Source organism: Micromesistius poutassou (genome assembly GCF_964030765.1).
Source record: "Micromesistius poutassou genome assembly, chromosome: 5".
In the NCBI taxonomy this organism is placed as follows: domain Eukaryota; kingdom Metazoa; phylum Chordata; class Actinopteri; order Gadiformes; family Gadidae; genus Micromesistius; species Micromesistius poutassou.
Genome location: NC_140275.1, coordinates 16,512,790 through 16,539,462, shown reverse-complemented (window position 1 = coordinate 16,539,462; position 26,673 = coordinate 16,512,790). Strand labels below are relative to the sequence as shown.

The 26,673-nt window shown below is 46.2% G+C and overlaps 1 protein-coding gene across 4 annotated transcripts in view; it reads left to right on the top strand.

Annotated features, from left to right (window-relative positions):
- The window catches only part of dock8 (dedicator of cytokinesis 8), a 49,820-nt gene extending 24,358 nt beyond the window's left edge, over positions 1-25,462 (top strand). For 2 of the 4 annotated variants that reach the window (XM_084468275.1, XM_084468278.1), the window contains 28 exons: positions 916-1,080; positions 1,321-1,499; positions 2,566-2,661; positions 3,335-3,430; positions 3,578-3,727; positions 4,074-4,187; positions 4,509-4,664; positions 5,037-5,176; positions 5,438-5,601; positions 5,809-5,960; positions 7,449-7,631; positions 7,916-8,042; positions 8,754-8,841; positions 9,055-9,151; positions 9,943-10,077; positions 10,414-10,566; positions 13,573-13,731; positions 14,066-14,166; positions 15,372-15,564; positions 16,342-16,485; positions 16,835-16,966; positions 17,451-17,585; positions 17,997-18,086; positions 18,498-18,734; positions 19,342-19,485; positions 21,142-21,248; positions 24,852-25,022; positions 25,279-25,462. In XM_084468275.1, the coding sequence (XP_084324401.1) occupies positions 916-1,080; positions 1,321-1,499; positions 2,566-2,661; positions 3,335-3,430; positions 3,578-3,727; positions 4,074-4,187; positions 4,509-4,664; positions 5,037-5,176; positions 5,438-5,601; positions 5,809-5,960; positions 7,449-7,631; positions 7,916-8,042; positions 8,754-8,841; positions 9,055-9,151; positions 9,943-10,077; positions 10,414-10,566; positions 13,573-13,731; positions 14,066-14,166; positions 15,372-15,564; positions 16,342-16,485; positions 16,835-16,966; positions 17,451-17,585; positions 17,997-18,086; positions 18,498-18,734; positions 19,342-19,485; positions 21,142-21,248; positions 24,852-25,022; positions 25,279-25,339 (3,869 nt within the window). In that variant the 3' untranslated portion in view covers positions 25,340-25,462. The remainder of the gene's footprint in view (positions 1-915; positions 1,081-1,320; positions 1,500-2,565; positions 2,662-3,334; positions 3,431-3,577; positions 3,728-4,073; positions 4,188-4,508; positions 4,665-5,036; positions 5,177-5,437; positions 5,602-5,808; positions 5,961-7,448; positions 7,632-7,915; positions 8,043-8,753; positions 8,842-9,054; positions 9,152-9,942; positions 10,078-10,413; positions 10,567-13,572; positions 13,732-14,065; positions 14,167-15,371; positions 15,565-16,341; positions 16,486-16,834; positions 16,967-17,450; positions 17,586-17,996; positions 18,087-18,497; positions 18,735-19,341; positions 19,486-21,141; positions 21,249-24,851; positions 25,023-25,278) is intronic. The other 2 variants (XM_084468276.1, XM_084468277.1) reach the window with 2 other exon arrangements.
- The last annotated feature ends 1,211 nt before the right edge of the window (positions 25,463-26,673 follow it).

The following is a 26,673-nucleotide window of genomic DNA, read 5'->3' as shown; positions in this document are numbered from 1 at the left end:
GGATCCCTCCTTCCAGGGACAGTCAGGAGTGCAATGGGTGCCACAATTGACATACATAAATACAGGCAAGACATTAAAATTGATGATGGGGTGCTGGCCGGTTAACCATGAGGAGAATCCAGGCATCCAGTCGCAGTCACCGCAACACGCTACAACAGAGAGAATGGTGAATTAGAAGGGAAAAAGTACATAGTGGAAATGTATACTGCCACTCATTTAGTAACTGCATTAGCAGAAGCACGAACAAACACGCAGTGGTCTTCACATAGCGTCTGTATCGTTTTTTCACCCCTATGTCTCAAACGCAATGCTGTAAAGGTGTGTTTTAAGCTTTGCTTTGAATAGCTCCACAGAGTCAGCTTAATAAAAATAATGTGGTTATATAATAAATAATAATAAATAATGTGGTTTACAGCAATGTATCTGCCGTCTACAGAAAGGTTAAGGAGCTACGGGCGGACTGAATAAACCTGTTGATGTTAATATAAGAATAAACCTGATTCACCCGTGTCTACATTGATGTGAGTGACCATGCTGACAGCCAATGAGAATCGTGTCTTGAGATTCCTCAAGACAGTGGCTAAACTTGGTCTACGTTCAGGGAAGAGGCTGAGATTAAAATAATGTAACGTACTAATAAAACAAGTGCTTGAATAATAATAATAATAATAAGAAAAAAAAACTCACCATCTGTTTTATTTAGTACTCCTTGAGGCGAATCCACATTTCGGTTTGTCATATCGCACCGTAATTGGTTTGATAATTTTTTTGGACATTTTCATTTGTGTTCCTTCAATCGAGCTAATTGGGTTCCTGAGTGTCGGTGTTAGCTTAGCATTTTAAAAGGCTGTGCTCCAGAGAAGAGTCAACGTGTGTGTGTGTGTGTGTGTGTGTGTGTGTGTGTTTTCTCCACAGCTAATCTGGCGCAGATAGCCTTTGAGTCTGCCGTGTCCATCGTCAACAGCCTCCACAACAGCCAGGAGCTGGCCCGCGACCAGCAGGGCCGGAACGAGCTGTTGTCCACCTACCTCTACTGGGTCTTCTGTCTGCCCCAGGCCCCCCGGGACCTACCGGGTGCAGGTACCCCAACAAGTCCTACCGACTGTCCAGTCATAGCCTCATAGTCTCGTCGTAATGTTATTATAACATCACTTTGGTATAACTAACTCTGTATGGATAACATGAGGGTGCTGATTTGGACCATTTTCATTTTTTATAATATCTGTGCGCGTGTGTGTGCTTGCGCGTGTGTGTGCGCGGCTGCGTCTGTGTGTCTGTGTGTGTGTGTGTGCGCGTGTGCGTGCGTGTGTGTGTGTCCAGCAGCAGGTTCTGCGCCGCCCAGTGCGGAGCCCCGCTTCAGCACCATGGGCCGCTCCACGGCCAGCACCATCGGCACCATGCTGCTCCAGTCCCGCATCCGCAGCAGCAGCAACCCGGACATCCCGGGACCCCAGCCCTCCCCCGAGGACGCCGAGGTCAACCACATCCTCACCTCCAAGGTGTGTGTGTGTGTGTGTGTGTGTGTGTGTGTGTGTGTGTGTGTGTGTGTGTGTGTGTGTGTGTGTGTGTGTGTGTGTGTGTGTGTGTGTGTGTGTGTGGGGGACCGTTTTGGGGCTCGTGACGCATTTTTCAGGGTGTGACATCGCTGCGCCACCAACTTCTTTCATTTGTGTGCACTTGCCTCCCCGTGTGTTGTTTGAACCCCGTCAGCATCGGTGGGTAATATCACCGTCCCGGGAGGCATCTCCCCACACTGAGTAGTTTGCCTGTTGGCTACGAATCATTAGTCTGTTCCTGTGTATGGGACCTTTGGAAAACTTTTTAGCATTATGGACATTTGATACTTAATACTGACACCATTCATTTTGCTTGGGGTGATTGGATTATAACGTTATCAATCATATGCTTAATTTTAAATGTTATGGTTTGCAATTAAGGCATGGTTAAAAAAAAACGATGGGATTTGTTGAGTGGATGTGATTTCCAAATGGTTTCCACACACACACACACGCACACGCACGTGCACGCACGCACACACACACACACACACACACACCCCGTTTCTGTGTGTAACAATGCCCCGTCGCTTACACACTCCACAGAGCCACTTAATGTCCACTACAGCACATTAGGTTCTGAAACACCCCACTAGACAGCCACTCTGACAGAGACATCCCCACCCATCACAACCACCCAGATGGAACATGTGTGTGCAACACACACACTCACACTCTCTCACACACACACACACACACACACACACACACACACACACACACACCACAACCATCATGGTCACTGATGTATATGTTGTGAAAAACAAAGTTGTCCACACCCATTATGGTCACCGATATATTTGTGTGCTTGTGCTTGGGTGTGCGTGTCTGACAAACTATTTGTTCACAAAAAATATTTGTTCACACCCATCATGGCAACTGATATATCTGTGTGTGTGTGTGTGTGTGTGTGTGTGTGTGTGTGTGTGTGTGTGTGTGTGTGTGTGTGTGTGTGTGTGTGTGTGTGTGTGTGTGTGTGTGTGTCCCATTTTGCCTTTGTTACCCCCAGGGTCAGAACAACCCAGGGAGCCGTATGTCCACCTACGTGGACGCTAACACTCACTCCCAGAGCGCCACGGGGGGCACCAGGCCCTCCAGCAGAAAGGTACCAGACGCAGCGCCCCCCCCAACCCCCCCCCCCCCCCCCCCCCCCCCAACTGCCACCATGCTGGGGGGGACCATTCAGTCATTGGCAGGGAGGGGGGGCGACGGACAGGGTTAAGATAAATGCAGAGCCATTAGAGTTTAGCAGAACAGCAAGGGACCGCGACACTCACTTATCGTTCTTATGTCTGAGAGTTATACAAGTGCGGCCGCCACATTGGGCTATTGTGGGGGTATTGTGTGTGCATGGTTACAGCTTATTGCCATGGTTACAGCTTCCTCCTCATCAGCCATGGCTTCTCGCAGACCTCCGGACAACGTATCCGTCCAAACACAGGGGGAATATAGAGAGCTTTATTATTGGTGCAACCTCACCACATGCCACCACAAGGGGGCGGCATGATGCTAGACAACCCAACCTTACTGGACTTGTGTTTAGGATTCTTGAGGATTTTTTTTGAACCATCAGCAATTTCAAACAGGAGTTTATCTACACAGGTGAACGGCAGTGTACTGCTTATATTATTAGACCATGGTTAACTTTAAAAAAGACCAGAAACACAATCAGCACCTTTCTGCATAACACAGAGAAATGGCCCATTGCCATTCTTGTGACTCTGTTTGTGTTGAGAAGGTCTCACTGCGTACCATGCATGTCATTATTGTTTTTGTAGCAGTTCCACGAGGAGCTGGCCCTGCAGATGGTCGTCAGCACAGGCGTGTGCCGGGAGAACGCGTACAAGTACGCCTGGTTCTTCTTTGAGCTGCTGGTCAGTGGGCTCACACACACACACACACACACACACACACACACACACACACACACAGTGGTTCTTTATTGTTCTGTATTGACTGTGTGTACGGTACGGTGTCCTTATAGGTCACGCATATGTATTGTTGTTTTTTTCGGAGCACAGGTGAAAAGCATGGCACAACACGTCTCGAATCTGGAGAAAGGCAGAATGCCACGACAGAGTCGATTCTCTGATCGATTCAAAGACGACATCACCACCATCGTGTCCGTGGTGACCGCCGAGATCGCCACCATCCTGGTCAAGCAACAAAAGGTGAGGACAAATAGGCACGCACAACAAACACAAAACCCTTTGTGTAACAATAGTAGCTAGGCGTGAAAGTGTTTGGCTGAAGAAAAGCCAGATTTACCTTCTTTAAAGTGATTCTGTAGAGCCATATAAACATAATTGATTCAACTGTTCACCATGGCTGGCCTCAACCAGTGAAAACGTTAGGACAATTGAACAATTCCAATCAATTCCTGACCTCGGAAGCCCTGATATGTTTATTTTCTGCTCAACTTAAGGTCAATTTAATACCACTCATGTTTCCCCTGCTAACAGGTATTTGTGATTGTTACCTATTGATCAAATCTATTGATTTTTGTTGTCGTTTTAGGAGCAGGAGCAGGCAGAGAAAGTAAACATCAGCCTGGCCTTCTTCCTGTATGACCTGCTGTCTCTAATGGACCGAGGCTTCGTATTCCATCTGGTGAAGAACTACTGTAACCAGGTTAGAGAGAGAGACGCACGCACGCACACACACACACACGCACGCACGCACGCACACACACACACACACACCCCCCACATCACCCATTTCAATGAAAACCCAAACCGTTTTAGACACGAGATCAAGAGGTTAAGTTTCTCATCCCTGAGCAAGAAGCCTAACCTCTGCATGCTCATTGATGCCATGCCAATGATTCACCTTTATGTTGCTTCCAATAAAACTGACAGAATACATTAGTGGTCTTACAAAACACCTGAAACAAGAACAGTGGGATAATAGATGAGAATGAAGGGATCCCCTCTGCTCCCTTCCGGTGTGTAGATGTCATCCAAGGGTATTCTGATGCCCACGTTGATCAGCATGCGCCTGGAGTTCCTGCGCATCCTGTGCAGCCACGAGCACTACCTCAACCTCAGCCTCTTCTTCAGTAGCCCCGCCTCCGCTCCCGCCTCCCCCTGCCCTTCCATCTCCTCACAGGTGAGTCCTGCTGCCGCTCAAAATGGCTTTTATTGTCAATGACGATAAATCGGAATTAGAAAAGTCTCCCTGAGGGATGTACAGATTTATTATGCATTTTTTTATCTCAGTTTTATTCAGAATCTAGAGGAAAAACAAAACAGCATTTTTTTTATTGTCTATTTGTACATCTCATACAGTCACATAAAGCATACTCCACGCAATTTTTGTACGCTGATAAACATGCAGCACACGATACAGACAGCAGTAGCAGCCATTAAAAGTTCCCGTCCCCTCAAATTCCATCCCTCACTTCCTTTGGCTCTCTCCATCTCTTTCGCTCCATCTTACTTTCTGTGTATTTCGTCGTCGGCGCCGTCGCTCCCGTGCCAGACCTCCAGCTCATACAGCTACCAGGAGCAGCAGAGGATTCTGGGACTTTTTGAACTGACTCAGGAGTTCAAGCAGCAGCACTACCTCACTGGTCTGCTGTTGACAGAGCTCAGCGCTGCGCTGGACATGGAGTCAGAGGGGTACACACACACACACACACACACACACACACACACACACACACACACACACACACACACACACACACACACACACACACACACACACACACACACACACACACACTCTCTCACATACGCATGCAGGCAAAGAAACAACCACAAACACAATTAAACACTCATGCATAAATCAACATGCATGCACACACTAATGCCTCAATACACATGCACTTTCCTTCGATCGATACTTCCCTAGGAAACGTGTTCTGTGTCGTTTTGCAGGGGAAAGGTACAGAGGAAGGCAATCAATGCCATCTACAGCCTGCTGTGTGCCCACGACCTAGACCACCGCTGTGTTAAACCTGAGGTCGGAGCGAAGGTCGCTGCACTCTACCTCCCCCTAGTGGGCATCATCATCGACTCCATCAATTACCTGGACTTCACAGGTATGGCCGAAATGCCCCTCCATGCAAACTATATACGCCGAAGAGAAACAAAAAGAAGTGTGAAACATTCCCACGGAATTAAATGCACACGCGGCGACTGCAGTCACCGCCAGTGATTTGGTTTACAGAGGAATATATGAATATATAAATGTGACACCTAATTGGCTGGTGATAACGTATGTTGGGTTGACATCTGTGTGGTTCTAGTCTCCGAAGCGCGCAGTGGGAAAAACAAGACGGGCGGACCTGACGACGACCTGGAAAATGTCCCTCCTATCAATCAGTCTGTCGCCATGGCAATCGCTGGGAACCCTTTCAACACCCTGGGGAGAAGTGCTCTGGTTTCCATGGCATCCGTCGTAAGTCAACTATAATTTCTCACCGTTATGATTACTACAACAACAAGTTTTGCAGGGCATTAGTTTTCTGTATTGTAAAGGGGAAAACATGTGCGTCCGTGTCTGTGTATACTATGTGTGTGTTTTTGTGTGTGGCTGGGTGTGTGCATGCTTTTTTTCTAGAGCAGGTTGTGTGTGTGTGTGTGTGTGTGTGTGTGTGTGTGTGTGTGTGTGTGTGTGTGTGTGTGTGTGTGTGTGTGTGTGTGTGTGTGTGTGTGTGTGTGTGTGTGTGTGTGTGTGTGTGCGGGGGTCTCTGTCTGTGCGGTGGGCCCTCTAACAGGTGAGTTGCTATGAAATGGATTGATTACCTGTCAAGAGCCATCCACATACTTCATCCATCGTGGAAACACACACACACACACACACACACACACACACACACACACACACACACACACACACACACACACACACACACACACACACACACACACACACACAGAGTGCTAGTTTATGGGCATGCGTTGCCTTCATAAGTGAAAGGGGCCTTCTTCCCTGACAAACTCATAAATCACATGTAGCCGAAGCAACGGCACTAAAAAAAACTCTACGCCCGTTTCCAGCTCCTCCGACCCCTCGGCCGCTCTTCATTAGATCGATGGGTTTTCTGTACGTCGGTCCACGGAATAACACGTTTGTTGTTGTTGTTGTTGTTGTCATTGTTGTGGGGGGGGAGGGAGAAGACCGTGAGGGGGGGGTTTGACCTTTCTAAGGTCAGAGCTGTCAGACTTCCCGTGTGTTTATTGTTTCTCGTGGCTCCCATCATTTCTCTCCAGCGCAAACTTAATTTGAGTCTTTTATTTAACAATTGTTCATTACTCGCAACATGGGGGAGGATTCATCATTCAGTCTGTGTTATCCAATTAAATGGCGTGTGCGATAGCGTCGGCCATTGTGTTCACCTGGTGCTCCCGGCGTTGCTGCGGTGAGACGACCTGGCAGGGCCAGGTGAGACGCTAAGGGGAGACCGTGCTCTCCTCTAGGTTAATGCCTCCTATTTATCACTCGCTGGCACCTGGTAAGATCAGCAGTAGTACTCCTCTAAAGACTCTTCATCCTATCCTGAGGACGTTGGATTAATCAGATCCCCCCCCCCCCCATGTACAGAATAGTAGCATATTAAGCCCAACTCTGCTAACTTCCCCCATCTTCCAACAGAGAACCGCACTTCACTGAAGTTTGAAAGAGAGTGATCGCATTCTTAGTGCTTTTTCAACCATTATTTATCTGTGTGTGTGTGTGTGTGTGTGTCTGTCTGTCTGTCTGTGTTTGTGTTGTCTGTGTCCTTGTGGACACAAAGACACACAAACAGACTTTTTGATTTGTGTATAGGCTACGTGTGCGTATGCGTGTGTATGTCTGTGCGTGTGTGTGTGTGTGTGTGTGTGTGCCCTCTGCTTAGCGCTCACTTGTGCTCTTGTCTCTCTCTCCCCCGCGTGTCCTCCTCAGCAAAGTAAGTCGGTGGCCACGCTGGCGGCGGACACGAGCCGCCACCTGCTGGTGTGTTTCCTGTGGGTGATGAAGAACGCGGAGAGAGGCCTGATCCAGCGCTGGACGGTGGACATGCCCTCCTCCCAGCTCAACCGCCTGCTGGAGCTCCTCACTATCTGCGTCTCCTGCTTTGAATACCGGGTCAGACGGTCTCTCCACACTTTCCCTCTATGGCTTTTGGTTTATCAGATGTATTTTAATGACCACATTAGCCATGCCTCTCTTCATAACGTGCGTGCGTGTGTGTGTGTGTGTGTGTGTGTGTGTGTGTGTGTGTGTGTGTGTGTGTGTGTGTGTGTGTGTGTGTGTGTGTGTGTGTGTGTGTGTGTGTGTGTGTGTGTGTGTGTGTGTGTGTGCCTGTACGTGTGTGTGGGTGCGTGCATGCCTGTACGTGTGTGTGTGTGTGTGTGCGTGCGTGTATATAGGGTAAGCAGAGCACTGACAAGGTGAGCAACCAGGCACTGCAGAAGTCCCAGCAGGCCAAGCTGCAGCTGGAGGAGGCCCTGCTGAGAGGGATGGGCGCGCGGGGAGAGATGATCAGAAGAGTCGGAGGTACTCAGGCAAAAAATGACACATCTGAGTTGAACAGTGGGCACTGTTTGGCGTCTGTGATTCTGAGCGTAGTCCACCAAAAGTAACAAATCATGTCAGGTGATCTTTTCTGCTAATTCTCAAATACATTGCACTTACATTTGATCTATTTTATTTTATTACTTCAATCTATCTTATTTTGTTATTTTATTTCATTGTATAACGATGTTGCTATGTGAAGCACTTTTGAGTATGCCTCTTGTATGAAAAGTGCTATATAAATAGTGCTATATAAATAGTCACAAGTCACCTTGCCTTGCCTTTATGATATGAAGAGGATGTGTCGAACAAGTGAGTGTTGGATATACGCAGACCTCCTCAAATAGTCTTAGACGAGTGGCAGTAGTCCAATGTAGCGGCAGCTATTTAAGACAGAAGCAATGCTAATTAGGATGAATGTATGTTTTGATAAATTGAGTGCGACATCTTTCTGCAAACCTCCTTTAAAAATGGTTCTGTTTTGAACCACGTATCGACTATGATAATTATTTAGGAGATTTGTATGATTTGCTGAATTGAGCCTCCACTTTTATGCACATAATTACGGTGTAAGACAACATAATGTATCAAAATACATCTCGTGATGGTCCTACCTGTTACAGGTGGCTTGCTAGCTTAGTGGCTAATGCTAATGCTATTTGCTAATCACTGAACGTTTGACCCCTTTGGAAGGAATGGAACGGACATTGGGTCAGCGGGAAAACCTGCGGTGGAGAAAAGACCTCACTCAGTGGAGACAGACCAACGACAGGCAGGACAAGTAGGTCTTCTCTTTCTCTTCCCCACAGAGTAGAATAGTTGATTTGAATTCAATCTCAATGCGGTAATAGTTTTTGTTGTTCTTAATCGTTCCTCTCTGCATTTCTTCTAATCTAATTTGCCTCATGGTCCGTTTATTTTCTTCCCTTTCTTTCCTCTGTTCCGTGTCCAACTGCCTCCCCTGCGCTCTCCAACTGTGTGACAATGTCATCAGAACCAAGGCCGAGCTGGACCAGGAGGCTGTCATCAGTGGGAACCTGGCCACAGAGGCTAACCTCATCGTGTTGGATCTGCTGGAGACCATCGTACAGGTGAGATAACCCCAGCACCTGCAACACAAAGGGGCACAATATATAACCTCATCGTGTTGGATCTGCTCGAGACCATCGTACAGGTTAGATAACCCCGTCACCTGCACTACAAAGGCTTAAAATATACTGTGTGTATATATATACGTTTTGTCTTGGAGCTCTGTTTAGTTTTTAAATTAAAATACCCAGCATGTTTGCACATCATTTAAATAACAATGATAGTAAACATTGGCTATACTAACTTATTATACAATACAAACACATAAATGGTAAATGGTCCTCATTTGTATAGCGCATGTATCCAAAGCGCTTTACAGTGTTGACTGACATTCACCCATTCATGCACACATTCACGCACCGACGGCGGAGTCAACCACGCAGGGCGACAGCCAGCTTGTGAGTAGCAACTAGGGTGAGGCGTCTTGCTCAGACACCACGACACTCAGCTAGGAGGAGCCGGGGATCGAACCAGCAACCTTGCGGTTACCAGCCAACCCGCTCTACCTCCTGAGCTAATGCCTACACATGTAGGCCTAGAAACCTGTGATTCTTTTTAACATGAGGTGGGACTGTGATCACCGGTTGGATAAGAGCTTGGACTATAACACAATATGCACGATACTTGACCTTCAGTCCCTTCCACTTGTATCATACATGTCGGAGCTCCGCACAAAACATTACCGCGCCTCGACCCGACTAACTCACGTCATCCATCACCATGCATGTCGTTGGTCGGACGGAGAGTGTGCACACGTGGTCCACCTGATGCCATCCGTGTCTCTGGATCTCAGGCGCTGCCGCTGGCGGACTGTAAGGACAATGTGACGGGCGGGGTCCTCAAAGTGCTGCTCCACTGCCTCACCTGCAACCAGAGCTCCACCTTCCTCTCGCACGCCTTCAGCACGCTGCGAGCTCTCCTCATCAAGGTACTTGTGTGTGTGGTTGTGTGTGTGTGTGTGTGTGTGTCGAGAGAGCGAAAGAAAGAGAGAGGGGCTTTGTGGACTAGGGTGTTTGCTTAAATACGTTGGTCTAATTAAGTGTCCGCTTATTAAGCGTGGGGAGGCTTCGCAGGCGGTACTAGCCAGGATTAATGTCGGCTCATTACTTTGTGTTCAAGCTTGGATGCTTTATCGTATGATGTACAGTATCATCAATTTAAACACTTAGACCGGCTTCATTTTTTTACTGGCTCTCTCGCTCCCTCTCACAGTTTGCATTGTGTGGGTGTGTGTGTGTGTGTGTGTGTGTGTGTGTGTGTGTAGTTTGGAGACCTGCTGTTTGAGGAGGAGGCGGAGCAGTGTGCAGACCTGTGTCAGAAGGTGCTCCAGTACTGCAGCAGTCCAGTGGATGAGAATAGGAGCCAGGCCTGCGCCACCCTCTACCTCATCATGAGATACAGCTACAGCAACGCCAGCGTGAGCACACACACACACACACACACACACACACACACACACACACACACACACACACACACACACACACACACACACACACACACACACACACACACACACACACACACACAAAATCTTGCGATGGAGAGAGAGATTTTTTTTTTTGTTACAGTGAAATTTTAAGTATCAAGAGCTGCATAGGAAAGCATGCAGGCATAACTCATAACTCAGTCATAACTGCGACAGACTGTATATGTAAAAGTCTGTCCCATTCACCGCAAATTAGAGGACAGGGCTTTTGGCACACACACACACACATACGTACATACACAGACATACACACACACACAAGCATAAGGAGAGTTCATCATGATTCTCGTACTCATTCCACTCATACCCTTATTATTATCTTCTCTTCTTCCCTCGTCTGCTCAGCTTTAATGTCTTCCCTGTGTCTATTTTGGGGTTTTGGTGGAAGACAGTTTTCTGCTGAAGGATGTGTTTCTGAGCAGAGAGCCGGCCCATCCGTCACCGTCTGCCCCCTGTGTTTCCTCCACCTTCTGACTAATGACAGCCAGAGCTGTGCGTGTGTGTGCGTGGTGGTCGTGAGTGTGTGTGTGTGTGTGTGTGTGTGTGAGAGGGAAGGGGGAAAGAAAAGGGTATGAACTTAAGGAGGAGGGGAGAATTTATTCGGTAATTCTGTTACTTCTGCTGCAGCCGAGGTTTCCGTCCAGTTTACAGTGTGTAGTCTCGGAGTCAAGCACAAGCCTAAATACACAACAGAGCCCCTCTGACACACACGCAGGCACATGGTCTTTTAAGGATGAGTGGCTTTTTCCTCTGTGCGTGTTTGTGTTTATTTATACTATCGTAAACGGGCAAGATCACAACAGTCTTGTGAGTCATCCATACTGCTTCTCCTCTGCCATGTCCCCATCTGCTCTTCGTCTCCCTTGTTTATGAAGACATATTAGACCAGGCTTTATGTCCCATTAAAATGATCCTATCACAATGAACGCATAAAGATATGCAAGCACCAAACCATATTATGGGGGCTGCAAAAAATACCAGTCTCGTATTCAGCAAGAAAATGGTATAAACTTTCAGTATATTTTACTAGCGTCTGTATTATTATTCTATACTTTCTTTTCTATAGATATTCTAATATATATGATTATTATTATTATTATTTTTAAATGAAATATAAAATCGAATTATAATTGATAACAACTTGTGCTGATTGTACACACACACACACACACACACACACACACACACACACACACACACACACACACTTCTGAGGCGGGCTGGGTTCTGGGACTCCGGCTCCATGCGTAGTTGAACAGAATGGGGCCGTAGAGATGATCCATGGGTGATTATGTCTTCACTAATGGGAGATCATTTCCCGCTTTGCTGGGCCATCTTGGAGATGGATTGAGCCACACACACACACACACACACACACACACACACACACACACACACACACACACACACACACACACACACACACACACACACACACACACACACACACACACACACACACACACACACACACACACACACACACACACACACACACACACACAGAGATCTAGGACCAGCTCCGATGGATGGAGAGGGTGGCTGTTTGGTAAAAGGGTTTTGATCTGTCATTGGGGTGGAAGAGAGAAAAGCTGACCTGAGAGACGGTTGACATTTCAGAGAAGAAGAACGCGACTGGATGGAAAATAAGGTTGATGCAGACAAAATGCGTTCTCAGTTTATTTAATTTCAACCTGCTTTGGGATTCAAATAAAATATGTCCGGATATACTGTATCACAGCAATTCAGCCTATAACCAATCAGAGTCACTTTGACAAGTTGGTCATTTAATGTTTCTCATTGCTGATATGTTGATTTAAAAGAAGCTTATTAAAATCTCAGACGAAGATTTCCAATTAAATGTGGATCAGGTGGAGGCGACAATTCAGTTAGTGGTGTGTTTATCTACCATCAACTGCAATCTTGTTTCATCCTCCAGAATTAATCAGAACAGCGATCTGCACACCACCGTGCAATCTACACAATGCACAATGCTATATCACTTGCAGAATATCTCCCAATAGTATTCGTAATGGCCACTCTTTGTCAACATCGGAAAAATGGATGGTGCTAAAATACAGAATTGGCAAGAAATAAAGCATGATGTATGCGTTTTGCTCAGGGAAACAACATTTATCATTCAGCCATGATACATATATTTATACAACCCAGATGAATACTTGTTTATAGACTCTGCACTCACAGAGTAAGACATCTGTTGCCTTGTGTCCAGCAGGAATTTATCCATCTCTTGTTTTAAATAGAAACCCAGATCAAACCATAGCAGCATCTGTGGTGAAAAATGTTTTGGCAAGAGTTTCTTCCATTTCTCCCTTATTTTACACGAAGAGAAACGACGTATACTGTCAACAATGTCATCAAACACTGGCTTCAATAGGTTTTGTATACGGCCGTGTATGAAACATTTCAAAACATTCATTCACAACAGTGAATGATATTTGAATCACATAGGATACATAATGTAAATAATTGCAATGTTTATATTAGCAATTATGATTTTTTGGTATATGTACTTTCCTTTTGGTCTCTCACTGTGTATAGCTGTATTTTCTTTTACTAGATTTAATTCATGTGAAGTTAGACTCCACACTGCTTTGAAGATTGATTTTTACCCCCTACCTTTGTAACTCTCCCAGCCGAAAGGGTCTGTGTTCAATCCCTGTAATCTAATATCTACGGTCCATCTATCTATAGTCCGTCTATCAGGCGCCTCACGTCCTACCGGTACGTGCTGAAAAATATAAACCCCTATAAATCACATAGAAACGGTCCGCAGACAAAGCAACCTCAATCCTAAGTTCCACAGTACCACAACATCACTGCTTCACGGGGTGGGGAACTATTGGAGCTGGGAGCTCCAATGGTTGGGAGGCCACCTTCCAACTCTGTGCCCCCGCCTCTCCTGCCGTGCAGAACTTCTCCAGGGTGAAGATGCAGGTGACCATGTCCCTGGCCTCGCTGGTGGGCCAGTCGTCTGACTTCCAGGAGGAGTACCTGCGGCGCTCGCTACGCACCATCCTGGCCTACGCCGAGGAGGACGCAGAGATGAGGAGCACGCAACTGCCCTCACAGGTAACACACGCACACGAACGCACACACGCACACGCAAGTGCACGCACGCACACACACACGCACGCACATGCACGCACACGCAGAGACACACACACACACGGGTCGATTTTAGGTAGATGAAAAACATCACCAGTCTGATATTCACATTCCCCCCCCCCACTTAAAGTACATCTCTCCAAAGACCCAGCGGCGAGAGATAGAAATCTTGAGAAAGGAGACACATATGGGCTGACTAATACAGCAGAACAACAATGAGGAGAGGAAAAAGTGTATCATTCAGACCAAAGCATGCTCTGAGGCCACGATGACACACGGGTGGTGTGTTTCTCCTCAGGTGGATGAGCTACTGCGCAACCTCAACAGCATCCTGTCCGATACTGTGAAGATGCGGGAGTTCCAGGAGGACCCTGAGATGCTCATGGACCTCATGTATAGGTGGGTGAAGAACAAAAACAACCAGATTGTCTTACAGGCTTTGTCCTTGTTTGGTCTGACTTATCGACTGCCTCTCTCTCTCTCTCTCTCTCTCTCTCTCTCTCTCTCTCTCTCTCTCTCTCTCTCTCTCTCTCTCTCTCTCTCTCTCTCTCTCTCTCTCTCTCTCTCTCTCTCTCTCTCTCTCTCTCTCTCTCTCTCTCTCTCTCTCTGGCACGCTCACCCTCTCTCCCCCTCCGTCCATCTCTCCCTCTCTAGATTGTAGGCTATTTGTTTTGCTGTCTCAGTCTGCCTTTTCTTCATCTCTCTCTCTCTCTCTCTCTCTCTCTCTCTCTCTCTCTCTCTCTCTCTCTCTCTCTCTCTCTCTCTCTCTCTCCTTACCCCGTGGCTCACTGGGAGCTGGCTGGTTCCTATTTCTCTGTGGTCTGGGCTTGTTTTGCCTCTATTTGCCGTCCTCGCCATGGTTACCATGTGGTAGCAGTTTAGGCCTCTGATCTGGGCTCGGTGTATATGCAAATGCAAACGGAGAGAGAGAGTGGTGTACGTGGTGGGGACACGGCAGACAAAGAGGCGCATACATGTGCTGTGTGTTGGTTTAGAGATCACTCTGCGCTTCTGTGCTAATGCCCTCTACACGTGCCATTCATCATGCAGTCTGTTTGGGTTTAGGGCCCATACTGTGTGTGTGTGTGTGTGTGCAGAATGTGACCGACAGCCATGCAAAAAATGGCACAGCGAACAGCAAATGTGCTTTCCTGAAACCCTCGCCTTGATACTCCTCAAATACAGACAGATGCGCACACACACACACACACACACACTCACGCTCACTCAGGCTCAATTACATGGGAGGTAATCTGGTGCCGAGGTGCATTGTGTTCATTCATATAGCGAGCGGTGCACCTGGTTTACTTGAAGATTAATTGATTCATTCATCGTTTTGTTTTTTTGTTTTGCGTACGTTTGGCTCGCCCTGATTCATTATTCATGCGTTGCATGAACAGGGGAAATAAATTCCCAGTTTTGTTTTTTTCACTCGGAGAACAGTTCCTTTTGGAAGCATTTCGTATAAACAAATTAGTTCCAAATCAAGCACACACACATGCACGCACACGGTTTCAATCTATTTTTAGCCCTACACAAAGCTAACTTGAAGGTGTCTGTGTGTGTGTGTGTGTGTGTGTGTGTGTGTGTGTGTTTCCATTCAGGATAGCCAAAGGCTACCAAACCTCGCCCGACCTGCGTCTGACCTGGCTGCAGAACATGGCGGAGAAGCACAGCAACAGGAAGTGCTACACAGAGTCGGCCATGTGTCTGGTGCACGCCGCCGCCCTGGTGGCCGAGTACCTGAGCATGCTGGAGGACCACAAGTACCTGCCTGTGGGCAGCGTCACCTTCCAGGTACGTACTGTACTGTACTGTACTGTACTGTACAGACCTTCCTACAACCATCCACTGGCCAGCTAGGGGTCACGCTCACATCAATCAATCAAAGCAGATTTATTGACTTATTGGAGTGTCATCAGTTTCTCTTCAACTATTTTGTACGTACGTAGGTACATACACGCACGCACGTACGTACGTACATACCGTACATACATGTGAATATACATCAATGAAGCAAACGTCATATGTACTACAGACCCTGTAGATGGGTGTTGAGTATTTTTAGATTTTTATATTCCCCATAGCAGTGAAAGGTGCTACACATTGTATCGGGAGAACTTACTCGATAGATTCAAGGCGATTCAAGAGTGTGAGCAACAACCGAGTCAACATCGTGTCCCATCGAGGGCGCGACAACACAACAGCACGGTGGTCAACAGGTGACGCTCACCATCAACGTGAACAGAGTCTCACACACACACACACACACACACACACACACACACACACACACACACACACACACACACACACACACACACACACACACACACACACACAGACCTCCGCTGTGCTTTGCGGACAGGACATTCGAACCCACCAGTTTTTCCATTGATCAGGCGATCATTTGATTAGCTTTTTTCGCTTCCCCACTGTAGGACATCTCGCCGTTACATGCTGGTCGCCTTCCTGTCCATTGATCATGTGATTAACCAAGGGGGGGGGGGGGGGCTTGGGCGTGACCTGCGGATCGATTGATACAGACCCTTTTTTTTTTTCTGGTCTCTGCAGAACATCTCCCCCAACGTGTTGGAGGAGTCCGCTGTGTCTGATGACATCCTGTCTCCGGACGAGGACGGCGTGTGCTCCGGCCGCTACTTCACCGAGAACGGCCTGGTGGGGCTCCTGGAACAGGCCGCCGAGCTGTTCATCAACGTAAGAGAGAGACACGCACGCACGCATGCACGCGCACACACACACACACACACACACGTGAAACACACTCAAGTGTTGATTGTTCTCAGCCTGCAAGTTGTAAAGGATAAAAAAAACATTACCTATCTACATTTATGCTAAATGTAGATCGTATTAGATGATCATTTTTGTTGGGTGAGTGGATATAAATTACTAGAGTGTTTGAGGACGACCGGGATAGCTGTATCGTCGTCAAAGAAAAGGAAGATGTCCACGCTCCAGTTAAATGAACCACGCGTGCATGGTCCATTTGATGACTGTGCTCTGGTGAACCTACCGCGTCGTTCATCGTTCTCCGCGGTCTGTTCAGGGGAGCCTGTTCGAGACGGTGAACGAGGTGTACAAGATTATCCTTCCCATCCTGGAGGCGCATCGGGACTTCCGGAAGCTGGCCTCCACTCACGATAAGCTGAAGCGGGCCTTCGACAAAATTATCGAGAAGGTAACCGTCCATGTGGTGGATCAATGTTATTACGGACAGGAGAATGAAGGGGAACGGGGAAGGCGTGCTGATGCTACGAGGCATATCGCCTACACACTGTACTAACCACTGAGAGGCAGAAATACATTACATTATTAGTAATAAAATAAGTTTTTCACTTATTTATTTTTTTAAGCGGGTTTACACAATGTCTTTTGGCAAAGGGGACCTATTCTTCAAACAGTTAATGAATCTGCCATCAGTAGTGACTGTCCCCGCCATGCATCCCATATGTATGCCAAACGTGTTGCAAGTTTCTTTGATGAATGGCATCTGTTAAAATGCTCTCAACTTAATAACGACAAAATTCCTGCTACTGTTCCCAGACCTTATCTGGACCTCAGTTTAATCTTAATCTGTATGCTTCTATGCAAAACACAAATCCACACCCAACCCCTGTAACACACCACCACCACCACCACCCACATGTGCTCCCCTCCTCTAGGGCCACAAGAGGATGTTCGGTACCTACTTCCGGGTCGGTTTCTACGGAGCAAAGTTTGGGGATCTGGATGAGCGGGAGTTTATTTACAAGGAACCAGGGATCACACACCTGCCGGAGATCTCTCACAGACTGGAGGCAATTATTTCTGTATATTATATTGCATTTCATCTGTGTGTATACATATAGATATATAGATATAGAATGCACACAATAATCGACAGAACATACATTCGTTTTATATAGCGATTGTTTTTAATGACTCTACAATATTACCCTGGTGATATTGGTTACCATTCAAATGTTTTTCCCTTCTAGTGAAATGTTTTTTGCTGTCTAATAATTCAAAGCTGGTTGTGGATGCGTGTGTGCATGTGCGTTTCGTAAATATAGTATAAGTAAGTAAGTATAATAATATTCAAATAAAAAATATATTACTAAACTACTTTTTTTGGATGAAGAACTAATCCTTTCAAATGAAGAACTGTCATAAAATATGGCTGTATTATTTAGTCACATATATCTCCTTCATGTTCCCACTCGCCTTAGAACTTCTACAGTCAGTGTGTTGGAGAGGATTCCCTGGAGATGATCAAAGACTCCACCCCCGTGGACAGGAAGAAACTCAACCCCAACAAGGTAGGTAGAGAGACACCGTGCCACTCTGGTACCCCACACTACCTCCTAGAACACAGGAAGGCTGCAGGGCAAAACTAAAAGACGCCGATGTCGTTCTTTGGAGAAAAAAAAAAAAAAGGGAAATAAAAGTGAAATGACTATTTATGCCTTGTTGGATAGCAATCCTATGTGGTAGGCGTTTAAATAATTATTGTTTTTAAAGATAAGCTGCCACTTTTGCAAAAAAGATGAACATTTTGCCACCATCACATTGCACTTTCTCTACTACGTCTATGAAACGTCATTGGTCGTTGTGAGTCCTTATAATAATCCGAGCCACGTCTGAGACGATTATCTGTAACGCTGTTGACGAACGATAAAGAATTTTGAATCTGAATCCGAGCCTCTCCCCCCCCCCCCCCCCCCCCCCAGGCGTACATCCAGATCACGTATGCGGAGCCATACTTCGACGACTACGAGATGAAGGACCGGCTGACCAACTTCGAGAAGAACTTCAACCTCCGGCGCTTCATGTTCACAACGCCCTTCACCCGGGCGGGCCGCCCGCGGGGAGAGCTCTGCGAGCAGTACAAGAGGAAGACCATCCTGACCACCATGCACGCCTTCCCCTACGTCAAGACCCGCATCAACGTCATCCAGAAGGAGGAGGTAGGGTGCTGCGGCTCCCCCCCCCCCCCCCCACGGCCTGGCCTGCTTCTCCCCGTCTCTGATCTGCTCCTCATGTTGGCAGACCAACGTCTTGGCCGGTCGCTGTATGTGGCTACTGAGCACGTTGTCTCCACGCCGCTGAAGAAAATAAGACGTTCCTCAGACTGGATGGATCTGTTGTTTGCATCCTACCCGCTGGTGTCTTCCTTCGTTTGTGATCTGGGTCTCTCGTTCTCTCTAATCTACATCCATCAATCTTTCTTCCTCTCTCTTCTCCTTCCTCTCTCTCGCTCTCTTATTTCAATCTCTCCACATCTCTCTTTCCAGAGCTTTCAATATATATCTTCTATATTTAGATATTCAGATAGATAGATAGGTAGATAGATCTTGCAATCTTTATCCAATATATATATCTGCTGTTGTTACAACAAATGTAGTTTGTTGGACTATTTTCTCCAGTCAGTGCCATTTAGAAAACTAAGCTCTCATATGTATGTTTTTGTTATTTTACATAACAACAAAAAATGTATCAATGTTTATCAACAGGTCTAGTGTTGGAGGTAGATCCTTTACGTTTTTCTAAGTCACATCCTGCATGTGTCTCCAGTTTGTCCTGACTCCCATCGAGGTGGCCATCGAGGACATGCAGAAGAAGACGCGGGAGCTGGCTGTGGCCACACACCGAGAGCAGCCCGACCCTAAGATGTTACAGATGTTGTTACAGGGCTCCGTGGGAGCCACCGTAAACCAGGTAGGGTTCCACCTCCACACTTCAGATTATTTGTTTTACCACTTGAACAGATCTTCTTTGTGCTTACTCTGTTTTCATCGTATCATTCTCATCTCTTTTAACCGGTTAAATCAATTACGCCGGCTGATGTGTTGTCTTGAAAACGCATTTTGAAGAGTGGCAGTTTTACTCTCCTTTCGCCCTCCTGAGTGTTCTCTCTCTGTCACGCGTTGAAGAAGATCAACCGGCCTCATTCGCTCGGGTGTTTTTCTTTCGTTTCTATTGCGTTACATTCTATATTGTGATCACACGGCACAGGTGGCACACATGACAGTGATTGCACATCAAAGCGTCCGAGCCCCATCAATAACCCTGATCCTTTCCTTTTACCTCTCTGCTGATTTAGTTAAAACGTCTGCAGACGACCCCCCCAGCCCCCCCCTGCCCCTGTGTCCCCACACCGCCCCCCCCCCCACACACACACACACACACCACCACGCAGACGACCCCCCCACCCCCCCCGCCCACATCTTCCCTTTTATGTCTCCATGTGCCGCACGCCACAACGAAACCCTGAGGTCTCTTTGATGTGTTCGCTCATTGCCTCTGCCATGAGCTACGCTTCGCGCTGTGGATGTTGAAAGCAGCGGGCGAGACGGGACCACGGTGTAGTCTCCGTCTCCATCTCCCGCCCCACAGTGTTTTATTTTCCCAGAGTCTAATCAGACGGGATCTGACGGGTGCCTTGCCGAACGTACTTGTATACATAGTGATAATGCCGAGCGGCTCCACCTACAAGCTTAACTCCTGTAATCAGTGCGAGGGAAGACGGCTCTCTCTCTCTCTCTCTCTCTTTCTCTTTCTCTTCCCCCTTGTCAAGGGCCCCGATGTGGAGCGAGGGCCCGGCTCCTTCTTGAATGCGTTTACGATGCTAATCAGAACTGTTTAACTGTAGCGGCCGTGACGCCGGCCGCTGCGCGGGCCCGCTGTGGTTTTATGATGAATGTAACGGGGGATAACAAGGGCCCCGGACGGGGGCAAAATGGGAGCCAAATGGTGGGTCTATAGAGGATTTAGTGGATGCATTAAACATGCAGCGCACTAATCACGGCCTGGTTCTCTGTCTCTGATCTCCGCCTCGTGGTCCAGGCCAACAGCCTGGCCTGGAGCTGTAGTGCTGTGGCCGCTGACCACGTTGTTTCCCTGCCACTAAAAAGGAAAAATAAGGAATGAATCAGAGGGATGGATCGCTCTATTCTTTATTTTGCATCCTACTCTAAAGCGCCTCACTGGTTGTCTGTTATCGTCCCACATTTGTAATTTGTGTGTGTGTGTGTGTGTGTGTGTGTGTGTCTCTGTCTCTCTCTCACTCCATCTCCTCTTTCTATACTCGCATCTCATTTTCTGTCGCTGTCTCGCTCTCTGTCTCTCTATCCTGGTCTTGCTCTCTTTCTTTCTCCTGTGTGTGTGTCTCGCTCACTCTGTGTGTCTCTCCCTCTCTCTTTGTCTCTCTCCATCTCTTCCTCTCTCACTGTGTCTCTCCCTCTCTCTATCTCTGTCTCTCTCCCTCTCTTCCTCTCTCACTCTGTGTGTCTCTCCCTCTCTCTATCTCTCCCTCTCTTCCTCTTTCTCTTTGCGTGTGTCTCCCTCTCTCTGTCTGTCTCTCTACGTCCCCAGGGCCCGCTGGAGGTGGCCCAGGTCTTCCTGAACGAGATCCCTGCCGACCCCAAGCTCTACCGGCACCACAACAAACTGCGGCTGTGCTTCAAGGAGTTCATCATGAGGTGAGAGGAGACCCCATAGACCTCCACTGTAATTTAACGGCTCCGACCCAATCTCAGAAAACCGAGCAGAACAACAAACGCTGCCTTCCCACTGCGGGCCATAAACCCCAAAGAAATGTTAGGTTACAACACCAACCCCCCCCCAACCCAGCCCCCCCCCCCCCCCCCGTGGAGTTCTCCGCCCGTGTCTTTTCATTTTGCACAAGAAATGACTATTAACTGGCTCCGTGGGAGGATATAGTAAATGTTAGTTCAAAGGGATTTCTAAATGAAAAAGGCCTTTGTCATGGGCACTAGCGGGAAACCTGGCCAAAAGTATAGTGTAGGTAGTGTGGTTACTTTTGACTGGTGAATAATGATCTCTTGCTTGTGGAATGTGTCCATGCCGTTTATATAGGTGATAACAATACTTGATTGATAATACTTTTTCTATTCAACTATTTTGCAACACAATGTTTTGGAATGACTGACCAATGTTACCCAACTACTCCATTCATCATCATTGTCACACTTTATTATTCAACTTGAGGGATTGTTGTATTAAGAATACTTCAAACGTGTGTGTGTGTGTGTGTGTGTGTGTGTGTGTGTCCTTGTAGCCTTGCATGTGGCAACACCATTCACCTAGAAGCAGTTGGCTTTTATTTGTAATGTCCAAAGTCACCTCCAATCTCCTTTGTTTGGTGAGAGCTGGCAGATATTTACTGTAATTTCAGAAGTTGTTATTTTCTTTAATAACCGAGGCAAGCTGATAGCTCTCCCCTTTGTATGAGGAGTATCCAGTCCTCAACCATGGTCGTTCTTAAATGTAATCACAGAAAACAGCACGCCGGTTTGAATTTGCTCTTGACCCCAGAATTCGAATGTTTCCTTCCAAAAATGCTAATGTGTCCTTTTCACTTATCCATGACCGACCTTCTAATCCACCGACCCACCCACCAACATATTCCCCCCTTCGTCAGCAGGGTTAGAAACATCAGAGCCCTTTTGAGTTTAACTTGTGTGCTTCTCACAGTGCATGGCTGTTCTCTTAAAAGGTCCAATATGTAACACATGTACTGTACTAAATCCTAAAATGACCATGATATGTCGTTAGAGATTAAGAAAACATGTTGATACTAAAATACTGGCTTCTTTGTTTTGGCCTGTTTAGCATCATCTGCAATTCTCAGAGTACACTGGGTTGACCGACATGAAATTGGCAGACAAAAACAGAATACTGCAGCCATTGAAGCTAGCAAACTAGTTGGATCGACTGAGATTGTATTCGATTCTATTCAACCTAAAAAAATGATCATAATGGTAAATGATCCCTACATTTTCAAGTTGCATTTGAAAGATGGAGACAGCTTAGAGCCCAGAAGGATTTCAAGAAGGATGCCACATGAGCTGAACAATAAAAACATTTCAGCTGTATACATTAGCTGACTTACAGTTCAGGACTCGTCGCTCGTCATTGTCGAAATAGAATAATTGTGCTCTTCTCAAAATATAATGTTGTGCTCTGCGTTCATTCAGACTACTAAACATGGCAAACCCTGTGAGCGTTGAGTCTGGCGAGGGAGGGGGTGGGAGCAGTCAACCTTCTCCAAATTCTTTTTTTTTTTTACTTTATTTTATTCGTTTTTTGAGTATAGTCAAAGAACCATTTATCCCAGCCTTTAGAAAATGAGTCTTCATAGTTAATATTTTTTAATCTTGAAAGTTTCTCAGTTCACCCTTTTGAATAACCTTGCATATCGCTGTTATACCCCTCAATATCTTTCCAACAAGCTACATAATCAACATTACACCAGTAAATAAGTGGACGCAATTGTGCTGCATTAAAGTATTCCCTGAAGTTAGGAAGTGCCAGCCCCCCCTTGTCTTTAGGCAGCTGGAGAGTGGTATATCGAATTCTCGGTTTCTTTCCCCCCCCAAATAAATCTAGATATTAGTCTATCCCAATTGTGAAACTGGATCTGTGGTATACAAACAGGAAAAGATAGAAACATTTTCACTGCATTTATCCTGTCAGTGAGGCTCATTGGATAAGTTGCCCACTTTTCAATATCTTTCCGTATGTTGCCATCAATATCGACATTGTGAATTTTGACTTTAGTTCTAATATTATACGCTCTGTGTCAATGTAACTTATAAAACGGGTGGCTTAAATCAAGCAATCTGATTGGTTCCCAACTGTTGTATATTGAGCGTATACACACAGCTATGATGCCCGTTCAGTTTAGAGTTCAGTATCACTCCGCGCCTAACTTGAACTGTTGTTTATTTATATATAAAAGCAATAGCATAGTTCATTGAAGCCTAAAAATATGTTGATTGCTGGAGAGGGTGGAAATGTTGTAAAGCAATAGGCACACGGTGAGTGAACTCGATAGTAGGCTATACTAAACCGCTGCGCACTTTGCAGGCAGCCAGGGGGGACTACTTTTTTGTATTTGTTAAAAAAAATGCATTTCCGAATTTTTCGCTTTTTCAAAATTGAGGGTGTCTATGACTTTCATTTCGCTATACTTACATAACTGTTTTATAAAAGCAATAGATCACTTCAGTCAGTGAAATGTTCTCATTATACCACAGCCTGTCGTGATCTATTGCTTAAATATTGTACCCTTTTTTATAATGTTTTATAGCCTTTTTTATAATGTACACACTAAGTAGGGTGAACACTAAGATCATATTAGGGAACACACTTGGAATATATTCTACATTAAAGAGTATAGAGGTGGATGTTATACAGCCCGAGAATGATCCACAAATCCTAAGGTATTTATGGCTTAGTAAATCTTCATGGCAAGTGCACCAACAGTGCCCCGTAATGTATAATGTTACAGTGCACTATATTGACGTTTCCATAAAACTCTCATTAAAAGTGGGAAGCTAAAGTCAGACATGTGTTTGCAATCACCCCCCTACCCACTCTCATTTGTCAGTTTCCTAGACCCGTTTTTAGTTCTGGCCACATTTGTATTGCAAAGGAATACACCAAATCCTAGGATTGAACTATATTATTCAACCATTCTTTATTCTTCATTGAAGCCAAGTAATTGGTTCATTACATTAATGAAAACACCATCCATCCATCCATCTGTCCATTTACTAGCTACCCACCCATCCTCTTAATCCACATATTGCAGATTATGTCTATGGCCAGGGCTATTGCTGGCCTGGCGCTTTCCCCAGCTGAATAAGAGTGTAAGGCAGGAAGACAATGTGAATGGAACTCTAATCCATTGCATGGACACACACACACAGACGCACTCAAGCACACATGAAAACACTAAATAGTGTTTTTTCTCACACCAAGTGTGTCTATTGGTGTCCAAGCTATCCTCGTAGTAGACGACGACGACGACGACGACGACGACAGTGACCCCGTGGGGCAGTTGGGTTTGCGGCACAGTCGCACTTCATGGCACAACATCAGACATATGACACAAACAAATAGTCCATACATCAGATACCGACAGACATAACATGAAGAACAAACATCACACACTACAATACACTATACACCCTTGGGTATTACCAGGCCAGCTGGACATTTAGTTTATAGTGGAATCATTCTCCCTGCTACCTATCTCCTCGGTCCCGCCCCTGCAGGTGTGGGGAGGCCGTGGAGAAGAACAAGCACTTGATCGGGCCGGACCAGAAGGAGTACCAACAGGAGCTGAAGAAGAATTACAACCGGCTGAGGGAGAACCTGAGGCCCATGTTGGAGAGGAAGATCCCGGAGCTCTATAAACCCATCATCAGGCCACGACTGGAGAACAGGTAACCCTGGCACACCGTTATCCCAGACACTCATCTCGGATCCAGGAGTCCTACTGTGTTTATAGCAGAACCTATGGGGGTGGGGGGGGGGGACAGTTCAGAGCATGGGCCAGAAACCGTACACAGTTTTGTAACAGAGCTATTGTATTGAAGGGAAACTGATTTGCTGTGTTGTTTTGTCTCCCACTCCATCCTCCTCTACCCTACCTGCCTCATTCATCCTTCTTTACCCTCTCCCTGCTCTTCTCTTCTAAAGGGACTCAAAGGGACTCTTCAAACGGCTCAGTCTTCGCAGAACTCCAGAGGAAAACTTCTGAGACGTCACTGCTCGAGAGAGAGAGAGAGAGAGAGAGAGAGAGAGAGAGAGAGAGAGAGAGAGAGAGAGAGAGAGAGAGAGAGAGAGAGAGAGAGAGAGAGAGAGAGAGAGAGAGAGAGAGAGAGAGAGAAGAGAGAGAGAGAGAGAGAGAGAGAGAGAGAGAGAGAGAGAGAGAGAGAGAGAGAGAGAGAGAGAGAGAGAGAGGAAAAGACAACACATGGATGAGGACAGAAAAGAGAGGGGTTTACTTTGGAAGGGGCTCAGAGCAGAGTCGGGGGAGTGTGGTGGTATTTGCAGCAGCAGTTCATCTTCACTCTCGCGTCTACTTTTTGATTAGTTATTCGATTTTGCTGTCTTTATCCGTTCTTCGCTTTGACAGTATAATAAAAAGGGGAAACTGGATGGACGGAATTGGCTTTTTCATGCCAATTTGTAGCAATTCACTGTACCTAGTTGATACCTTCTGCTCCGAGCTGTCAAATCTTTTTTTGACGCAAGATGCAGATGCAACCCCCATAATGCTGCAAACACCTTGGCTGGGGTGAATGGAGTGGTGTGGAGTTGGACTCTGAGGTCCTTGCTGGCCCAGGGACTGCATATGTGCCAAGATCGCCAGTGTCTCATTCATGCACACATGCATGTCTGAGACACGCACGGATCCGTGTATTCAAATTGTATTTTAGAATATGCATTATTTTTGTCGTACTGAAGCCACTTTGTACCCAATCATGATAACAGATTATGGTATGTGCTCAAAAGGCCTTTTGTTTTTATTGCTTCTTGGTGGCTGTCAATTGCGGCTGTTCCTATCAAAGAGGCAAACCTGTGAATGGTTTCGGTCACTGGAAAAATCGACAGGATTCTGTCGTCCACAGCAGATTAGATTTATTTTCATGTTGGGCATATCTGGCAGTGTAGATAGTAGCGTTTAACTTATTCAAAGTTGTCTGATGTTGTCGTTTTTTAACTGTGGTACATATCACTTAGCTGAAGGTCTAACTTGAAACAAGTTTCTTTAGATCCACAATGCATCCATAGTGTAAATATATCAGAGGATTAAAAAATGTTTACTGGGGAATAACACATTGTTCATTATTTTATTACGACTCATTTTAGAAGCAGTGCAGCAATATATTTGAACGTTCTTCATCATACCACAGTCAATAAGCACTTACTTAAAATGCTTTGTGCGACATTTAATCTGTCTGCTTTTTATTGATGAGGTTAGACAATTGATTCTGCAACTCCAAAAAATAGGCAGTTGGTAACTGTCACAACTTTTAGACAATTAAAAAAGGCCCCATAATGTAGATGTCTATTGTCAACATTAGGAAT